Below are 18,985 nucleotides of genomic sequence, written 5' to 3'. Positions count from 1 at the left end.
TTAAAAACTACGTTTATCTTTGCCCGTCACAATTATTTAATAAAACGTAGTGTCTTCTGTCCCCTGGCAGTGTTAGGATTGGTTTAGTTATATAACGTTTATTTACGATGAAAGTCAAAAAAAGGCCAAACGTTATTTTGAAAATATACACACGATCAATTAGTATTTTTTACTAAAATGTTTATGATTTAATAAACCTATTCTTCGAAATGGTTTTGGAATAAGACCACATTGTAAAAAAGTGATCAATGCCAATTTGTAATACAAGAACATAAAATTTATATTTCGTAGTAATAAATGTTTTTTTTTAATAATTGTAATTTGTACACCGTTCGGTACAACAACACTCAGCAGGTCAAATGAAGTTAATTTCTTTTAAAAGTTATTGGCGTACTCTTATGTTTAAAAGATAATCAAGAATTTAAATTAATTTATCATGCACGTTGATACAGAAGTGACGTAAAGTTAGCCATCTGTCAAAGTTAACGGACAAAAAAAAAATATCGCGTATTAGGTGTACGTAATTTACGTAATGGAATAACCTTACATTACTATACCCCGAAGCAAATCTACTGGACACAGTGGATAGTTTGCACATACTAGGTGTGGTACCGTCTTAACACAGCTCCATACATTAAATACATATTGGGCGGTGTCGTACTGCTCAAGAAGGCAGCGCCAGTAGCTTCACAGGCACTGAGCCACCAGAACCAGGAACAGGGTACCGTAAACAGCTTCAACTTTGCCCTCTGGCCCCAACATTGCCTTATTCGATTTAGAGTCGATAACTTAGCACTCTTATAGGTTTTAAACTTTTATCTACACGGGAATTATTATTACGGGGGGATAAAAGTTTAAAAACCTAGAATGGTGCTTGTTATCGACTCTAAATCGAATCAGGCAATGTTGGGGCCAGAGGGCAAAGTTGAAGCAGTTTACGCTAGGCAAACTAGCGCTGCCTACCTTCATTGCACCCTCAGTTTGCCTACCCGATTGCTGCTGCGCTGCCAAAATAAGAGCTGCACGCCACTGATTTAGGTAGATACCTCATTTATAGTGTAGGTATCAAAGTGCATTAGATCTTTAATTGTCCTACAGCAAATCCAGATCGACTCCTGCGAAGTGGGGGAGCGAGAGCGCATGCTGTTGGAGTACCGGTCGCGCCTGCGCGGAAACCTCAACACGCACAACATAAAGCTTTACGTCAAGGCTTTTATCAAGTAAGAACTAGTAAGATGCTCACAATCAGTCAAACATCAATTTTAGCGTGGTACCTCCACTTGTCCCTAGAATAGAGAATATGTAAGATTTTTTTTGGGTGCTCAATTGTATCTTTATTGTTAGAAAAATCGAATTGTGAAAGATTTTTTTTTAATGCCTACCTTAAAAAACAATGAAGATATGGACATTTTAACTTGTTAATTAGTTAGAAAGAGCCGCCATATTCCTCCTACCGACTATACGGCGAAACAAATAATAAGCGTAACGAAATTATACCAAACGTTACTCGGCCAAAAGAAAGGTCCGTCGACAGTTGCTGAGACATTGATTGACGACAATGTATTCATAAAATAAGTTTACTTTAGGCTCGTACTTCGCAATGCATGCTTTATTCCATAAATTTCAGTCGCAAGGACCTAATCCTCCGGGGCTGTCAACCGGACATCCTGCTCATCACGGGCCTCCTCAGTCCGTACTCCAGCGTCGTGGAGAAGATGTACAAGGAACTGGATAAGGACAAAGTTACTATTCTCAAGATAGAGAAGGTCGGGGACGTGCTAGCGGAAGCGGTGAGTTACAATTTTTAAGGTAGACTTCCGAGTAGAGCGGCTCCGGCGTCACTAACGCAGCGACAGTAACGCGGCGATAGAGCGATAGTATTTTGCAGTACTGTGCCTCTAGTGTGGCGTTTTCATAATTCATTCGTTTACCATTCGAAGACGTAAATCGAGCGTTCGATCGTCGATACGTAGCCGCCACATGTCCACGGTGCGGCGTCGTCACCCGTTTTTGTTACGATACGCGGACGAAATAGTTTACGTAGCAAACCTACACTCACAAAAGTTGTTGCGCAAACTTTCCGCTAGAGGCGCCGTCCGTGTTTCCATACAAATTGAGATTTTAACGCGAACGCGATCGAGACGTACTTTGTGAACGGGGAAATACACTAAGCGTACGGAAATGTATGAACTAACGTTCGATTCGAACGCAGCGTTACTGTCGCTGCGTTAGTGACGCCGGAGCCGCTCTACTCGGAAGTCTACCTTTACTAGCACTAGCGGCAAGCGCGTTGCTCTCCGCGATATAGTACATTGTGCATTAAGGGGCGTAAGAAGGGGATTACCAACGAGGGTCTATTAGAACTTGCGTTAAGGCTTGCTTGCTTAACAATTAATTTTATGGTGGCATGCGACCACGGCACTCCTCCTGAAGTCTGTGTATATAAGAATATCAGATAAGAATATTTTCTTGCTTGATTGAATCAGGCGTCACTGCGGAGGTTGATATTTTTGGTCACGGAGGAGCAAATTATTTGCGTGTAGTTCTTAAACATTTTCTTATTTTTTATTTCACGTTTTTTCCGTAGTCGAGTTTCAGTTTTTAAAACTTAATTTATTTTGTTATTTTTTTATTTTTCTGGAGTCGGTTTTACTTTTTTGTAAAAAAAAACTTCATATACTAAATTATGTAAAGATTTCAATGTTTTAACTTGTATAAAAAGTATTGTAAGCAATCCTTCCATAATAGGATAGGACCTTAGTCTTAAAATCTCGCAGGTACTTTAAAGCCTCTTGGCCAAACCATATAGTACCTACTCGACTTCAGGATGGCCTGTTATGTAAATATTTTGTGTATTAACTAGCTATCGCCCGAGACTCTGTGCTATCCCGCGGGAACTATACAATTTTCGGGATAAAGACTATCCTTTATTCTTCCCTGGAACTTAAAGTATCTGTATGTATACTGAATTTTATCTAAATACGGCCCAAGAGTTCTCATTCTGAGAGGGGCACTGTGCCCAGCAGTGGGACGTGTATAGGCTGGGATCATAAAGATAATTCCATAACCAAAAAAACTGGCCAAGAGCGTGTCGGACACGCCCGAAATAGGGTTCCGTAGCTATTACGAAAAAATTAAGTAATATTTTTCTAAGGATTTCGTATTTTGTACGGAATATTCCAAGTTTAATATTTTATACCTTAGGCTGCTATTTACTTTTAAACTACTAATAATTCTCAAGAAAACTTAACCGTTATAGTTTTCCATGTAAGTTTGATATACTTACTACTATCCTGATTTTTTTCAAATTATTCCACCCACCGGTTTAGGTTTTAGAGGGAGGGGACGCAAGATTTTAATGAAAATTTGCACTTTAAAGTTGAATATTTTGCAAACACATCACTGAATCGCAAAATCATTGAAAATACACAACCCCGTAATGGTTTTAAAAGACCTATCCAAAGATATCGCACACTACAAGGTTGGATGAGAAAAAAAATCACCCCCACTTTACATCTATGGGAGGTACCTACTCTAAAAAAAATTTTAAAAAGCCGCGGACGGACGGACAGACAGACACTATACAGACATACAAACAATAAGGGTTCCGTTTTTGCTATTTTGGCTACGGAAGCCTAAAATGTTGCACCTACGATTCGGACCGATTAGAATGAGAACCCTAAATAAGAGGGCGGCCAAAATTTTCTTCCGCCCCGGGTGCCTATACCCACGCTACGAGTTTTATCTTAATCAGTTGACGAGATAAAAAATAAACAAACACACTTACAAAAATTGGCATTTATAATATTAGTAGGAGTAAAGCTCAAATTTTCTGAAAAAAAAAACTAAAGGATAAATGTGCATTGCATAAATTCATAAATTAAGCATACTTAACATATTGCCTATATTGCCTGTATACTTATATCATTTAAAAGGTAATAAGTTTTGCGACTAGCGCTCATGAACCATTTCCTATCTGGTTGCCCTCGCGTTCGCGCGTTACACAATGATTTCTTTGCTAGTAGCTGCAGTTATTTTCGCTTCTCCACTTATAATTATTATCATCAGACTATACCAAAAGTCCACTAACGCGGTATGCAGCAGCAAGAAGAGATTGAACGGTAGAACCGCGATCGTCACCGGCGGAACAGCAGGGATGGGCCTGGAAATTGCAAAGGAGTTCGCCCACAGAGGCGCGAGGGTCATTATAGCTTGCCCGTTCAAACAAGAGGGATCGAACGCCTTGAAAACCATCATAGAAGAAAAAGGGAACAAAAACATATCTTTCAAGTTACTCGATTTATCTAGCTTGAAATCTGTACGTGAATTTGCAGGAGATATTCTAACAACGGAAGAAAGATTGGATCTGCTGATAAACAACGCGGGCACCGGCGCCCCAAACGACTCCCAAACCAAAGACGGTATGAACTTTATAATGCAAGTCAACTACTACGGACATTTCCTCTTGACAATCCTGCTGCTCCCGCTTCTTAAAAAAACTGGACAGCCATCAGAACCGAGTAGGATCGTCAATACGTCATCAATTCTACATTGGCTCGGGAGAATTGACGTTGAAAATATGAACAAGAGCGGTTATTACTGGATTCCCAGCTATCAGTATTGCAACAGCAAAATTTGTGTGATACCTTTTTCCCGGGAACTAACGAGGCGGCTGGAAGGAGCCCACGTCGTGGTCAATAATGTTGACCCCGGAGCAGTAGGTACTGCTATTTTCGCTCCTTTTGGGTTATGGGGATCGTTGTTGACAAATTTATTCTACTTTGCGTATAAGACACCTTGGGAGGGTGTACAGACGGCTCTCCATGTGGCTCTGGATGAGAAAGCTGGCGAAGTGAGCGGGTATTTTTTCAAGAACTGCAAGATATCGCGAGCATCACCTTTAGCGTACTGGAAAAAACCTACTGCAAAACTGTGGGAGGAATCCGTTCGACTCGTTCAGTTGATTGACAAGGAGTTAGAAATTAGTTTTAAATAAACAAAATTAACAATTATCATTACTTATAGGGGTTGCGGCCGGAGGGTGCAAGAGAAAGGCAGGAGTTCAGAAAAAGTGCGAATATAGGGTAAAGGCACCAGTGACCAGCCAGGATCCTCTTGTCAGCCTTTTGCGTCTTTAATTACTCATAAATAGCGGTATTTTTCGAATTAACCAATCACGAGTGGTTGAAAAGATGCTTTGATTCCTCATTCGTCGGTGCATATCGTGATTGGTGCAGTAAGCGGGCAACGGGTAGAATTAAACTCGTTTAAACAAGTGCTGTCAGTCGACGAGAGTTTTGGTGCCATGTCGGCTAATTTTTCAACAGCAAATAGTGTTTTCTAAAAAGGTAAGAAAAGTTATGTTATTACGTTAAAAGTGTCATTTTTTTTGCTTGTGTGTGTTAATTACTAGTTTATCTATTAAATTTCATCAATATTTAGCTAAATTATCTCTGATTTACGTAAAAATTTAGGGGGCTGGGTACTGGATACTATTTTTTTATACGACATCCAATTCTCAGCCCGCTGGGGCTGACTTCTGGGTAAAACACATATTTCTCATATCTTAACAAGAGCAGCCCATTAAAACCATTAAATTTAAATATACAAATGGAATTTAACGTTCCCTACATAATTTTGAGTAAAACCCAGTAATCGGCCGTATTTCGAAATATGTTTTTATAAGGCTGACTACCTACTAGGTTTTTGCGGCGCCAGTGTTCAGCCGTTCCTTGCTAGGTACATATATTATATTCCGTTTATTTAAAGAAGTACTAAATTAGGTACCTATTTACTTTGTTGATTATCATTATGATTATTGTTGATTTTGATCTCTTTTTAATTAATAAGTGGCCAGGCTGATTACTGGGTACACAGAGGCCGATTATTAGATTTTAGTGGCTGATTACTGGGAAAAAGTGCTATTTTGTGTTTAAAATTAAATATAAAATTATCAAAGAAGTTTTTTTGTTATTTCATTGTTTGTATTAAAACAAGAGTAAATAATGAACCAAACTGAGTAGTACATTTTATTATCTGCCCTACCCTGTAGAATTAACAAAGGTTTATTTAAACTTGAAATTTCCGTTAAAAGGCTGACTTCTGGTGCCTTTACCCTAATTAACTAAAGTTATAAAGTAATTTAAAAATTAATGTGCGAGAGTGATCGATGCTAGATTCATAATAATCTTTTCAAATAAAAGTCTTAATTAAGTAAATTGCACGAAGGCTGTCACGTTGTGCTGATACGGCATAGCGGAGCGGCGCCGCGATCTCCAAATCTAGGGCGTATCTACGTACGTATCTCGAAGTTTCGCAATAGATATGACATATTGTGCTTATATTTAGTGTCTTAATAGACAGAGTGGCACATCATCCTTATTATCCTTATACGAATCAGAAACAGTCGCTGCATACCTTTTACCCGATACCTTTTAGTTAGGTACCATGCTAAGCCCAGTTCAGACCTACAAAACAAACCGTGCAAGTTGCGTGACGCGCTCGATTGACCACTTCGTTTTCTTTCGCTTTACGGCTCCGCAATGTAAATCAACTCGAGCGACTTTTCTTATAGATCGAAACAGTGCCTTAGAGAGTGTCTTAACTATGCCATCAAAAATTGTTTATTACATAAATATTAATTGTTAGTGGTGCTGTTTAATTTTTGCTGCCTTTGCGATGTGAATGACCGGTCGTGACGTGTTACATAATTGCTTGCGTAATGTGTAGGCCGTGGCCGCGATTTCTGTGCTGTATTTATTTAAGAATAGTTAATGCCTTCTGTTTCGCCTCTTTATGAAAAGGCTGATTTCCTATCTCGTGGAAATTTTGAGAGACCTCTGTGATATTACCAAATGACGTCTTTAGGAAGTAAGCGATCTTGACGTGTCTTTTTATTAACCCCCGACGCAAAAAGAGGGGTATTATAAGTTTGACCGCTATGTGTGTCTGTATGTCTGTCTGTGTCTCTGTGTGTCTGTCTGTGGCATCGTAGCTCTTAAACGAGTGGACCGAATTGAATGCGGGTTTTTTTGAAAGCAGGTTTTCTACCGATAGTTCTTAGACATGATGTATCAAAATCGGTTCAGCCGTTTCAAGATCATCAGCTCTTTTGTTCGCTGCGGTAGGAATCTTAGACTATATACGTTCCACTGCTGGGCACAGGCCTCCTCTCAGAACAAGAGGGCTTGGGCCATAGTTCCCACGCGGGCCCAGTGCGGATTGGGAACTTCACACGCACCATTGAATTGCTTCGCAGGTTTGTGCAGGTTTCCTCACGATGTTTTCCTTCACCGCAAAGCTCATGGTAAATTTCAAATGTAATTCCGCACATGAATTTCGAAAAACTCAGAGGTGCGAGCCAGGGTTTGAACCCACGACCCTCTGTTTGAGAGGCGATAGGTCAAACCACTAGGCCACCACGGCTTAATGCATAATGGGTATTTACTTTACTTTTAAACATATTTGGGACCTTAAATGTGAAACACCCATGTATGCTATATAACTATGCAAGATTATGGAATTCTCGGCCTGATGCTGCAGCCAGGATATCCAGAACACTGTAGGTACACTCTTGATAAAACCATAGCAGATATATCGTGTTTGGATTCGTTTTGATCAGTATTTGATTCTACAAACAATGCAATGGTGGCAACAAGATGAGCTGATGCTGCATCCAGGATATCCACAGCACACCAGTTTACTCTTGAAAAAAAAAATAGCAGATATGTCGTGTTTGATTCCTTTTGATCAGTGACTGATTCTACATACAATGCAATGGTGGCAACACGATGAGCTGATGCTGCAGCCAGGATATCCAACTCACTAGTATACTTGAAAAAAAGATATACCTATACCAAATTATAAAAATCATGAAATAAAAAATCAAATTAAAATTTAAAAACCCCCGGCACAAAAAACCGCCTGCAAAAATAAAAAAAAATACCGAAAAAAAAAACGATGACAATAAAAACGCCCCCAAAAAAGACAACTAATAAAAAGTAAAAAATAATTATGCACTACGTAGCTGTTGCCCGTGACTTCATCTGCGAAGAATTCGTTTATCCCTATCCCGCGGGGACTATGCTGATTTCCCGCAAAATTAGCCTAAGTTAATTAAGTAAAAGTACCTAGTAATATATTTTTTATCGAAGCGTCGTCGGTGTCTGGGGAAGTGGGGACCGCTAAGGTTAGCAGGAAACTAAAGTACATATGTTGTATTTTTTAAAGTATTAACAAACATTTGATTTTTTGAGACTCCTAATTTCATGCAAAAACTTAGAAATACAAGTGATTCTTTTAACGAAAATACAAACGAAACATGGATGCACAGAAAAAAACCCAGAAACAGGGGGTGAAAGGGATATTTTTCACTTCTCATGCTCGTAAAGTTCGTGTTAATGCTGGATCTAGACGACATAAAATGACTTTTTGTGCTCTAGTGCATAAAGTAAAATCTTCGTCTAAGACCAAGGTAACCAGGTGTCAACAGCCACAAATAAAAAAAAACTATGTATTATCTTAATAGGTATAATTTGTATAAAAGTAAAAATTAATCAAATAAATCAAAATATGTAAATCAATAAAACTATATATTTATAAGTATATCAGCAATGCATAAAAAATAAAAGTTTCCTAGTAATTGAATAATGTTTCCAGTGTTGTTATTTCATCTCCTTGCAATCGAACTGAAAAGCAGGGTGTACCTAATACTCGAGTATTTAACCCATTTTCCCCTCGACGTGTCTATTCACCCTCGCCGTACCGGCTTGGGTCGCTATTATGAACGCCTCGAGTAAAATAGATCGTTTTATGCTCTTGTTGTACTATCTACTGTTTCACTTCTCATGCTCGTAAACTTCGTATTTATGCTGGATATAGGCGACATAAAATTACTTAAAAAAAAAGAAATTAAGAAAGTAATTTTTAATCAATAAAACTAAAAAATATAATTTTATAGCAATGCATGAAAAATAAAAGGCACCTAGTAAGTAAACCATTATTGTTTCCATTGTTGCTATTTAATTTTCCCGCAATCGAAGTGAAAAGCAGTGTAAAACTCGAGCATTAAACCCATTTTCCCCTCGACGTGTCTATCCACCCTCGCCGTACCTGCTCGGGTGGCTATATAAACGCCTCGGGTGAAATGACTCGTTTTATCCTTGTTGTACAATCTACTATTGTGTTAATTCAAGACGTAAACTATGTGTGCTTTTCATCCTAATTTCAATTTTAGGTCACTTTCAATTGAACTGATCGCACGTACTTGATACCTGGGGGACTAACTACGAAATTCAAAAATCGAAGTTCATATCTTGCCGTCCCGCTAACGCTTATAATTATTTAATACGAGAGTGAGAGGGACGGAACGACACGAACTTCGATTTTCAAATTTCGTAGTAACCCCGCTGTGACGTAATACTGAAACAAGCGCTGTTGTTCCGCTTCTTAAAAAAACTGAACAGCCATCAGAACCGAGCAGGATCGTCAATACGTCGTCATATTTACATTGGTTCGGGAGGATTGATAATGAAAATATGAACAAGAGCGGTTATTACTGGATTCCCAGCTATCAATATTGCAATAGCAAAATTTGTGTGGTATCATTTTCCCGGGAACTTATGAGACGGCTGAATGGAGCTAACGTCGTGGTCAACAGTGCTAACCCTGGGTTTGTGGGAACTGGAATCTACAAGCCATTTGGACTTTGTGAATTGTTTATTAAAAATATGAGCTACTTTTTGTTCAAGACACCTAGAGAAGGTGCGCAGACGGCTATCTACGTGGCTCTGGATGCGAAAACTGGCGAAATGAGCGGGTGCTTGTTTGGAAATTGTAAGGAATCGTTAGTCTCACCTTTGGCGTACTGGGACACAGCAAAACTGTGGGAAGAATCTGTTCGACTCGTCCAGCTGACTGAAAAAGAGTTGGAACTTAGTTTAAAATAAACAAAATATATCGTCGTCGTCGGCTTATGGTGTTGAGATGGAATGCAACATTCATCGCTGTATAAGCCAATACGCAATCGCAAGGCAGGTGTAAGGCTGCAATGAACAGAGAATACGAAAAGACAATACAACAATACTTGTTGTTGCCCAGTTCAGCGATCATGGAACAGCCCTGCTTTGTTGAAAACCTTTTAATTCTCTCTTTATTTAAAAATTTGCATGAACTATACGAATGATTGTGTATCAATGTCAATGTTTCGATGTTTAATATGTGGTGTCAAGATGTTAATGATCGTTAATGATATTTACCTTGCTGTAGTACCTATGTAGTAGTTATGCGCCTAAAATAACTTCAATATTCCGTTCGTTTTAATGGTCAAGTGAAAGTCAAGTGTTAACCAAAGTTAACTACTACCTACCTACTACCTGCTACCTACTACCTTTTTACTAGTTTTTAGGTATTAAAAGAGTACACATACATACATAAATCACGCCTCTTTCTCAACGGGGTAGGCAGAGACTACACTGCACTTGCTACGATTCTGGCATACAACTCTCCCTTCCTCTACATTCATCTATCTTTTCATGCATGCACGTCGTTTAGAGTACTCCTGACCCGACCTTTCTTCAGGACGTCAGTGATTTATCGTCTGGTACGATCGTCTAGACCTTCTCCCAACGTTCCTATTCACACTCATCTTATAGATCTGCTTAGTCATCTGTTCTCTCATTCTCTCAACATGCCAAACCATCCAAACATCCTTTTTCAATCCGAATTGAAAGAGTACTATTTAATACGAGAGTGAGAGGGACGGTATGATATCACTTCGATTTTCGAATTCGGAGTAGGCCCTCTGTTCCTTCGAAGGAGCTACTGCGTTTATTTTTTTCGCCCTTGTTCCATTCGCAGTAGCACTGTCAGTTGTTGTCTTTGCAAGAACTGAAAGTGCTGCTCCTTTGAACAAGGGCGAAAAAATAAACAATAAATTTCCTTAAAAAATACTAAAAAGAAAACAAGTATAGTTGGCTAGAACTTCGTTAAGTAGCTAACTTAAAGTTCAACAGTCGGGACCCATAGACTTGTTTTCTTCTTTTTAGCATTTAAGGCAGTCAGGTTTTTTGATTTTTTAAATTTATTGTTTTATTTCACACTTTTCTGTGAAAATGGTATATTAAAACGGTTATAACCCATATATTTTTAGAATGGGCTAATTATTAGCTTTTATTTGATACCCCACTTCATAGGTTTTAATGAAAAAACGTTTTATGAAAACTTAAAATTTCGCGCCAAAAATCCGCCATTTTGATTTTTTTAAGAATTTCATGTACCCAGTGTCACTCGCGTCATTAATACAAATCCAATGACGTATCATTTATCAAAATCGGTTCAGCCGTTGAGTAGTTACGAGAGGACATAGGAATAGACATACATACACACGCGTTCTTCGCAGTCGGGTTAAACGCAATAGTTTCTTCGAAGGAACAGCCAAAGGAACTACCGTGAATAATCCTTACATAATCTGTCACTAAATACCAGGAACTTAACATTTCCTTGGCTCAAGTTTTTAATTTAAATCTGATGCATTCTGGGCATAGTTTAATTCAATTTTGCAATTTTATTTTTGCTTATCTATTAATTGATTGCATTCTTAGCCAACGAGAAAAGCATGTATTCAAGAATAAAGCAGATGTACCTATTTAGGTACAGTCGAGTTCATTAACTTTTGAGCACACATTTGATCAAAAATATATGAACACGACTATAATATTCTCAACGGCGTAGAAGCGTGTTCAGATATTTTTGAACAAATTTTTGCTCAGAAGTTTACGAACTCGACTGTATGTACCACTGAAAATTCCGTCTACAATATATTTTATATTGCAGATTGTTGGAAAATTTGAAAATAAATATTTAAATGCCATTATCGTTGATTGTTTTCTAAATTATATTTTTGAATATAGCAATGTAGAGTAATTTATTAAGGAACCTATTTTAGTGCAATGTTGTATGTGTATTTAAAATAAATATTGAAATGTATATTTTATGAAAAAATATACGTTTACTAATTGACTTGTTTTGTTCTTGGTAATTTTTTTTGGGACCCTAGATTAGATCTATACAGTGTGTTGCCGACCACCAGGCTTTGTTTAAGGGAGGTTAAATTAACGTGTTTCTGTAATTTAACCTTAAAATCACATCAAAAAAATTACGAAAAATTTACTAAATTGTACGCTAATTAAAAAAAGTGTACTACACGCAGTTACGAGAAAAACAATGAATAATCTGTCACCTTCCTGGTATCATATTATACTTATATAGGTTCCTGGTATCAGTATCCTTCCTGGCGGGCGCTATCTATTAGACTATGTAGCAGTCGACTTTTCAAATTCAGAAAAAAATATACGTGAAAAATGTACGAAATTGTACGCTAGTTAATACAACTTTGAGGCATTCCACGACTAGATGACTAGGGCGGTGAAGAGGTTAAGCTTAAGGTATTTACTATAATTCTATCTAAAAAATAAAACAGGACAGTAAAACTGTACAATTTATTAGACAGGGACTTTAAACGGAACTGTAAAACTTTTTGAACATTTTAACAACACAAACGGACAAAAGACACGATTACACTTACAATATTAGGTTTTCAACACCACGAAACCACCAACTGGACTATTATTACTAAGTAACCTCAAATAAATGTTTAAAAAATGTGAATAAATTCGCTTCTCTGTCGAGCATTTGCTAAAAAAATTTAAAAGAAAAACCAAAAATAAAAATAAAAAAAGTCGCAAGGTTGCTCGACGGAGAAAATGCAAAGCAACGAGGGAGCTACACTCTGACACGTCGCCTATTATTGATAAAATTGATTACGAAATAAGTTAGCATGCGGGGGTTAAGGGCCATTGCATTTCGCGCCTTCCGCGGACATTTTCGAACCTTTAATATTTTCACAGTTCTGCCATAATCAATATTGTTTAAAAAAATATACGGCCGCGGCTTTAGGCGCCCGCGTCGGCGCTCCACACATCGCCCACCAAGCATTCACTAAGGCTCTTGAGCTAGTCAAAGTTTGTCAGAAGAAAGCGTTTAAAAAGACTCACGGAATACTGCGCAAGGTTCTATTCTAAAGCATGCTGTATACCAACTTCAAAGTTACGACTGACCACGCCATCTAGACTCACAAACCCTACATGCTAACAGCAGGTACAATCTAAGAAAACCCATCACCTATATACCTATTTGGACCCAAGGAATCAGATTCAACTATATAGCCAGACTAAAAACTGTTCAAAATCATGCACTCATCAGACGCTACTTCAGCTAAAAGTTAATGGTGTCGCATGTTACCGCCTACAGGTCATAATTGGGAGACGCCATGAAGCTGGTCAAAGCTCATCGTCACAGCCGGGCTGCATGTCTGACGTTTCGATCGCCACTTCATCGTAGTCTCTTTCTAGCGCTGCCAGGTCCTCCCGTGCTTCAGAGAACTCGCCTTCCTCCATGCCTTCGCCTACGTACCTGGAGAGCATGCAACGATTTAATAGATATGTAAAAAGTGTAAAAAGACGAAAGTAGGTCCTGGTTGCGGTTCAGTCTCAAATGGGGGGTAAGCAAAATTCTTTTCATACTACGATTGAAATTCGTTTCTGCCCGTTTTTAAACGATTTACAATTTAGCGTTATTAAAGGGATTTACTGGTTATTGAGTAAATACAAATGCAAAACATAACTAATTTATATTGCCTCACCACCGCTGACGGTAGCTAGTAGTTGATGTAATAGTAAACTGACCGTGCACTAAGGCCCGCTTGGAGTACATAAAGTCGAACTTGTGGTCGAGCTTGCCCCAGGCCTCAGCGATGGCGGTGGTGTGGCTTCCACTACCAACAACAAGAGCTAGTAGTTGACAGTACAGTAACTGACCAGTGCACGAAGGCCCGCTCGCAGTACGTAAGGCCGAACTTGTGGTCGAGCTTGCTCCAAGCCTCGACGATGACCGACTGAAGCTGGTAGTTGATGGTATAGTAAACTGACCAGTGAACGAAGGCCTGCTTGGAGTACGTTTTTAATAAAGCATACAGACGTTACGTATACGTATCGAAGTTCGTATTGTACCTACTATCCCTCTCACTCTCGTATTGAATAATACCTATTAGTATCAACGGGACGGTACGATACGAACTTCGATTTTCGAATTTCGGAGTATACCCTCAGACGTCAGTCATGCTAACGTCGTGACAGAGTCAGTATATCCGATACGCCCAAAGTTACAAAAATACCTTTACGACGACTTTATGTACAGTCAAGTGTAAAAATATGAACTTATTCAAAGTTTCTTAAATAAGTACCACAGACCCTTATTCCGACGCAATAAGGCCGTAGTCACTGAACAGACCGTGTAGCATATTTTTGATTAGTTTGAATGGATATTTATTTTTGCACTTGACTGTACTTAACATTGAGGTCGTATAGATATCTTTAATTTTGGCCGTATCTTTGTTGTTGATTGTACAAGATTCGATTCGACACAAGGTGTCTTCAAGTTATTTCAGGAGATGGTTGGGTTAGTTTTATGAACATCCCGCTAATCCCACCACTTCCCACTATCCCATTAACTAATGAAAACAATTATATCGCAAGTGAGTTGCCTTAAAAGTTCCCGGTTAGTTTTTTTATGTACCCGTAACAGAGTCAAGCGTATGATTGGTTTTTTGGAGTCTTTTTGTATTTTTTATTTCAACTCCAAATTTGTTACTTTTACGGGTATCCCGTGAAACCATATCGAAAATACAAACTGAGACATGGATGGTCCAGCAGTGGTGTAGGGGTTAAAGCACGCAGCATGGAATGCTGAGCACCTGGGTTCGATTCCCAGTGCTGGTCTCTTTTTCTGTTTTTTTCTGTGCATCCATGTCGATATGAATTAAGCGTAATCAATTGCATTTGGAATTAATTACACGATTACATTCCAGTAATTGTGATTCCCCAGTAATGGATTACATGGATAATAAAAAATACTGTACTATGATTACATTTGTAATCCATTCCTTTCGAATGTATTTTGTAAACCACTACTGTTATCTTGATTCCTCGGTAATCAAGTACTTCTGTAATCTGAATTACTTAAGTCTAGTTCCAGACTAGATTACTTCATTGGCAAACCTTATTTTATAATTATTTTGTTATTGTACGAGGATGTACGATGGACGATGGATGAGGTTAGACAATGGACAATGGATATGGACAAGAATGGACGATGGAGGATGGACGGAGATAGATTTTTTTCGAAGAAAAACTTTTTTGTCTTCTTCAATAATTTGACGAAAAAGTTAATTTTCAGTTAAGTACCTACTTCATATCAATGGACTGAGCCGTCTGCCGAAGTTAACGGATATAAAAAACGGGGTATATTATTAAGTTCATTTATATGTATGTCGGCGGCCGATCGTAAAATCCGCCAGATCACGAAATTCCTAGGCATATCGTGAAACGCCGCCATTTCATGATATGCCTAAACGTTGGCCAGGCATATCACGATGTGCCTGAGAAATAATACGGCAGATCGATTAGAGCAACGCATTCGTCGATATTCCTAGCTCTATACCGGGCACATCGTAAAATAGTTTCTTATTTGGCCACTGGTGGCGCTGCGTATGCAATGGCGGCCGTGACCAGCTGACCGGCCGTGTTTGTTTAGCGCGTGAAAAATGTCGGCGTCGCAACAAAATGATCTTTAAACCGAAATAGTGATTGAATTCAAAATAGAAGTGCAAAAGAAGCTTTTGAACATCAGCTCCGTTCTTTTTCTGTGAATCAAACGAATTCTGTGCACAATGTGAAAAAATCATGGGCGTATTTTGTTGGTAAATAAAGTATTCACTAGTTGTTATTTATTTATATAGAAAAATTTAGGTACGACGAGCGAAGCGAGGAGTGGTTAGTATTAATTGTGATCACGACGCACGAGCCGAGCGAGCGAAGCGAGCGTGCCGCGGCAGCGGCCGGCGAAGTGCCAGAACCGATATGGCGGCGTTTCATGATATGCCTAGGAATTTCATGATCTGCCTAAACTGGCCAAATCATGAAATGGCGGCGCTTCATGATATGCCTAGGAATTTCATGATCTGCCTAAACGTCACTAGGCAAATCGCTAAACGGTTAGTTTTGAACGATATGGCGGATGTCCCTTAGCCAATTCATGAAATGGCGGCATTTCACGATATGCCTAGGAATTTCGTGATCTGGCGGATTTTACGATCGGCCGCCGACATGTATACTTAATATATAGAAGTAAGTAATCTGGAAGTAATCAAGTCAACAATTCCAGTACTTAATTTGGAATGTACAACCACCATTCAAGTTCAATGGTTTGAATCATGTTCTATAAAAGTCTGGTTATTTTTGGTTATTATAATCATCGTGTCTGCAATGAAATAGCGCTTATTTGATATAAGATTAATTTATTAAACAAATGAGGAAACAAAGTAGGATTTCCGATTGGTTGAAATTAGTTAATACCCACCTACCCAGTCTGCTGCCTTGGGATTCCTTAAAACTAATAGACAATTAATTCAGACCACTTTTTATACTACTCATAGACAAAGATTAGAGAACTTTATGGTATTTTTATTGACTTATTTTAATAAATTAAATAACTAGCAACCATTCAATTGAATAATTCAATTCAATTTAAAATAAAGGTCTTGTATCAAAGGAACTTCAGCTCTTTTGTGCTCTCATTTCCCAAAAAGTACATCCACGCGAAATCGTATCGCGTCGCTAAAAATTACATAAACATATAAAAAAAATCCGTGAAAAAGTTTAAATGATCTAGGTGTACAGATAGTAGGAAGTGATTTTTAACCGTCTTCAAAAAAGGAGGGGCTTCTATGTTCCAATTTTTGTAAAAACAATTTTTTATGTATGTTCGCCGATTACTCAGTCAATTGTGGACCGATTTTCAAAATTCTTTTTTTATTCGAAAGGGTACTCTTCTTCCCATTGTCACCAAGTCAAGATCTGATGATGGGATCCTAGGAAAAACAAGGGCAAACCTCAAATTTTATAGGGACAAGCATTAAGATAAGCATTTCATTTAGTAAACTGGACCTGATGCAGAAGACCGTAGATGACCAATGGAACTCGTCAAAGCTAAGTAATGCTCGCTCGTCTATAAACGATCATTATTAATATACCTAGATAAGCGACCAAGAAGGAGATTTAAGTTAATGATTCTTTTGAACTGATCTGATGCTGAAGCCGAAAGGTAGGCAACGGAACTCTGTTATAAAACAACGTAACTAAGCCGTGTTTGGGCTTCATGGCATCGTTGTGAGATGTACTTTGGCTACAAATCACTAAAAAGTGAGAAATAAAGATTTTTTTTCACAAAAAAGTAAAACCGACTTCAAAAAAATAACAAAAAATGGAACCGACTATAAAACCCTTGAAAATATTTTTCTAGTATTAGGTACCCACTAGCTCTGTTAAACCTTCTTGTTTATATTTATAATATTAAACACCCTGGCCATTTTTGATATGTGTGTATTTTGTATTTTGAATATTGTTCTGTTATTCTGCTTTGTCTACTGTCATTACTTCTATCTTGTGTCGCATACTGTTAACACAATATACTCGTTTTACCCCTGCTACTCTCGTTTCCTTCAATTGGTTATGGGCCCAGAGTCGCGTAAATAAAAACGAAGAAAAAGTGCTATCTAAAAAGTGCTATGAGTCTACATAATTCATCGGCGATACAAGAATCGTCGGCACTAATGGCAACGTCAACGTCATCAGGTTCCGTAAGCATAACAAAGCTCAACGGCAGGAATTTCAGCACGTGGATATTTACCTTAGAGTGCATGCTCACTGATCTCGATCTTTGGGACGTCTGCTCAAAACCTATCGAGACGTTAGACCCCATCGTGAAGAAGAGAGACGCTAAGGCACGAGCGAAGATCTGCCTCGCCTGCGACGAATCGGTTTACCCAATCATCAGGTCAGCCACATCAGCGTATGAAACCATAGAATCTTTAAAGAAAGCCTACGCTGACCACGGCTTGACAAGACGCCTTAGCCTAATCAAGAAATTGTTAGCACTGAAGTTCGACAGTAACATGCAACAATATGTCAACAATATGCTAGCGACACAGCAAGAGCTGCAAGGAATCGGAGCCGCAGTTGAAGACGAGTTCCTTGCTATTATAATGCTGGCGGGACTCCCAGAGTCGTTCAAGCCACTCGTCGTCACACTGGAGCACGCGAACATCAAGCTTACATCGGAGAATGTGGTGACAGCTCTTCTCAAGGAAGGCCTTAAAGCTGAACCCACCACATCCAGTACCCAAGGACCTGACTACACCGCGCTACACGTCAAGCCATCTAAGAAAATGTTTTGTAAATATTGTAAAAAGTTAGGGCACGTAGTTTCGCAGTGTAAGAGTATCAAAATTAACAAAAACAAGAATGTTTCGGCGGTCAAATCATGCAATACATCCGAATTCACACTTTCATCTTGTTTTGCTAATATTCCTCCCACAGGTCAACAAGACTGGTTCATTGATTCTGGCGCAACTTCCCATATGAGTAACAGGAGCGAATGGTTTTCTGATCTATCATCCCATACGATCCCTATTACAGTTGCGAATAAAGAACAATTACTGAGTCATGGTAAAGGTACTGTAAATATGAATATATCTCCTAGTGTAAGTAAAATAAGCGATGTTTTATATATTCCTGGCCTAGCTACCAATTTGCTTTCTGTTAGCAAATTAAATCAAAATGGTTTCGATGTTTTGTTTACATCGAAAGGTGCGAGTATTTTTCCTATCGGAGGTTGTCAAGTGACAACTAATGTCATTGCCACAGGGTCAAACCATAAAGGCATGTACAAACTAGATGTAAGTTCGAGTACTGCCTTGCTTACCAATAGTAAAGAGTCTGCTATGTTGTGGCATAGACGCCTTGGCCATATCAATGTCAAATGTTTAAACATTTTAAAAAATAAAAACGTTGGCATAGACTACGCAGGTAGT

General features: G+C 38.6%; 3 protein-coding genes across 12 annotated transcripts in view; 2 read left to right on the top strand and 1 right to left on the bottom strand.

Moving 5' to 3' along the window:
- LOC141433088 (uncharacterized protein ZK1073.1) overlaps positions 1-18,985 on the top strand; it is a 99,198-nt gene that overhangs the window by 58,186 nt on the left and 22,027 nt on the right. For all 10 annotated transcript variants that reach the window (XM_074094921.1, XM_074094920.1, XM_074094913.1 and 7 more), the window contains 2 exons: positions 1,099-1,220; positions 1,628-1,790. In XM_074094921.1, coding sequence (XP_073951022.1) covers positions 1,099-1,220; positions 1,628-1,790 — 285 coding nt within the window. The remainder of the gene's footprint in view (positions 1-1,098; positions 1,221-1,627; positions 1,791-18,985) is intronic.
- On the top strand, positions 2,723-6,121 carry LOC141433090 (retinol dehydrogenase 12-like). The gene has a single exon (XM_074094925.1). It carries the CDS (start codon positions 4,007-4,009, stop codon positions 4,994-4,996), a length of 990 nt encoding a protein of 329 aa, XP_073951026.1. The 5' UTR covers positions 2,723-4,006; the 3' UTR covers positions 4,997-6,121.
- LOC141433614 (tubulin alpha chain-like) lies at positions 12,484-17,814 on the bottom strand. Its single transcript, XM_074095724.1, has 3 exons — positions 17,803-17,814; positions 13,875-13,999; positions 12,484-13,470 (listed from the first exon to the last, which is right to left on the bottom strand). The coding sequence occupies exons 1-3, from the start codon at positions 17,812-17,814 to the stop codon at positions 13,338-13,340; spliced, it is 270 nt and encodes an 89-aa protein (XP_073951825.1). The 3' UTR covers positions 12,484-13,337.

This window comes from Choristoneura fumiferana, chromosome 12 (assembly GCF_025370935.1).
Source record: "Choristoneura fumiferana chromosome 12, NRCan_CFum_1, whole genome shotgun sequence".
Lineage (NCBI taxonomy): Eukaryota > Metazoa > Arthropoda > Insecta > Lepidoptera > Tortricidae > Choristoneura > Choristoneura fumiferana.
The sequence above is the reverse complement of the archived record's forward strand: the minus strand, read 5'-3'. Positions and strand labels throughout refer to the sequence as shown.

Bases quoted from the DNA above. Each gene is read 5' to 3' on its own strand.
- LOC141433090 (XM_074094925.1), top strand. From the start codon at position 4,007: ATGATTTCTTTGCTAGTAGCTGCAGTTATTTTCGCTTCTCCACTTATA.
- LOC141433614 (XM_074095724.1), bottom strand. The intron at 13,471-13,874 runs GTCAGTTACTGT...CATGCTCTCCAG, and splicing joins GAGCGGGCCTTCGTGCACTG to GTACGTAGGCGAAGGCATGG.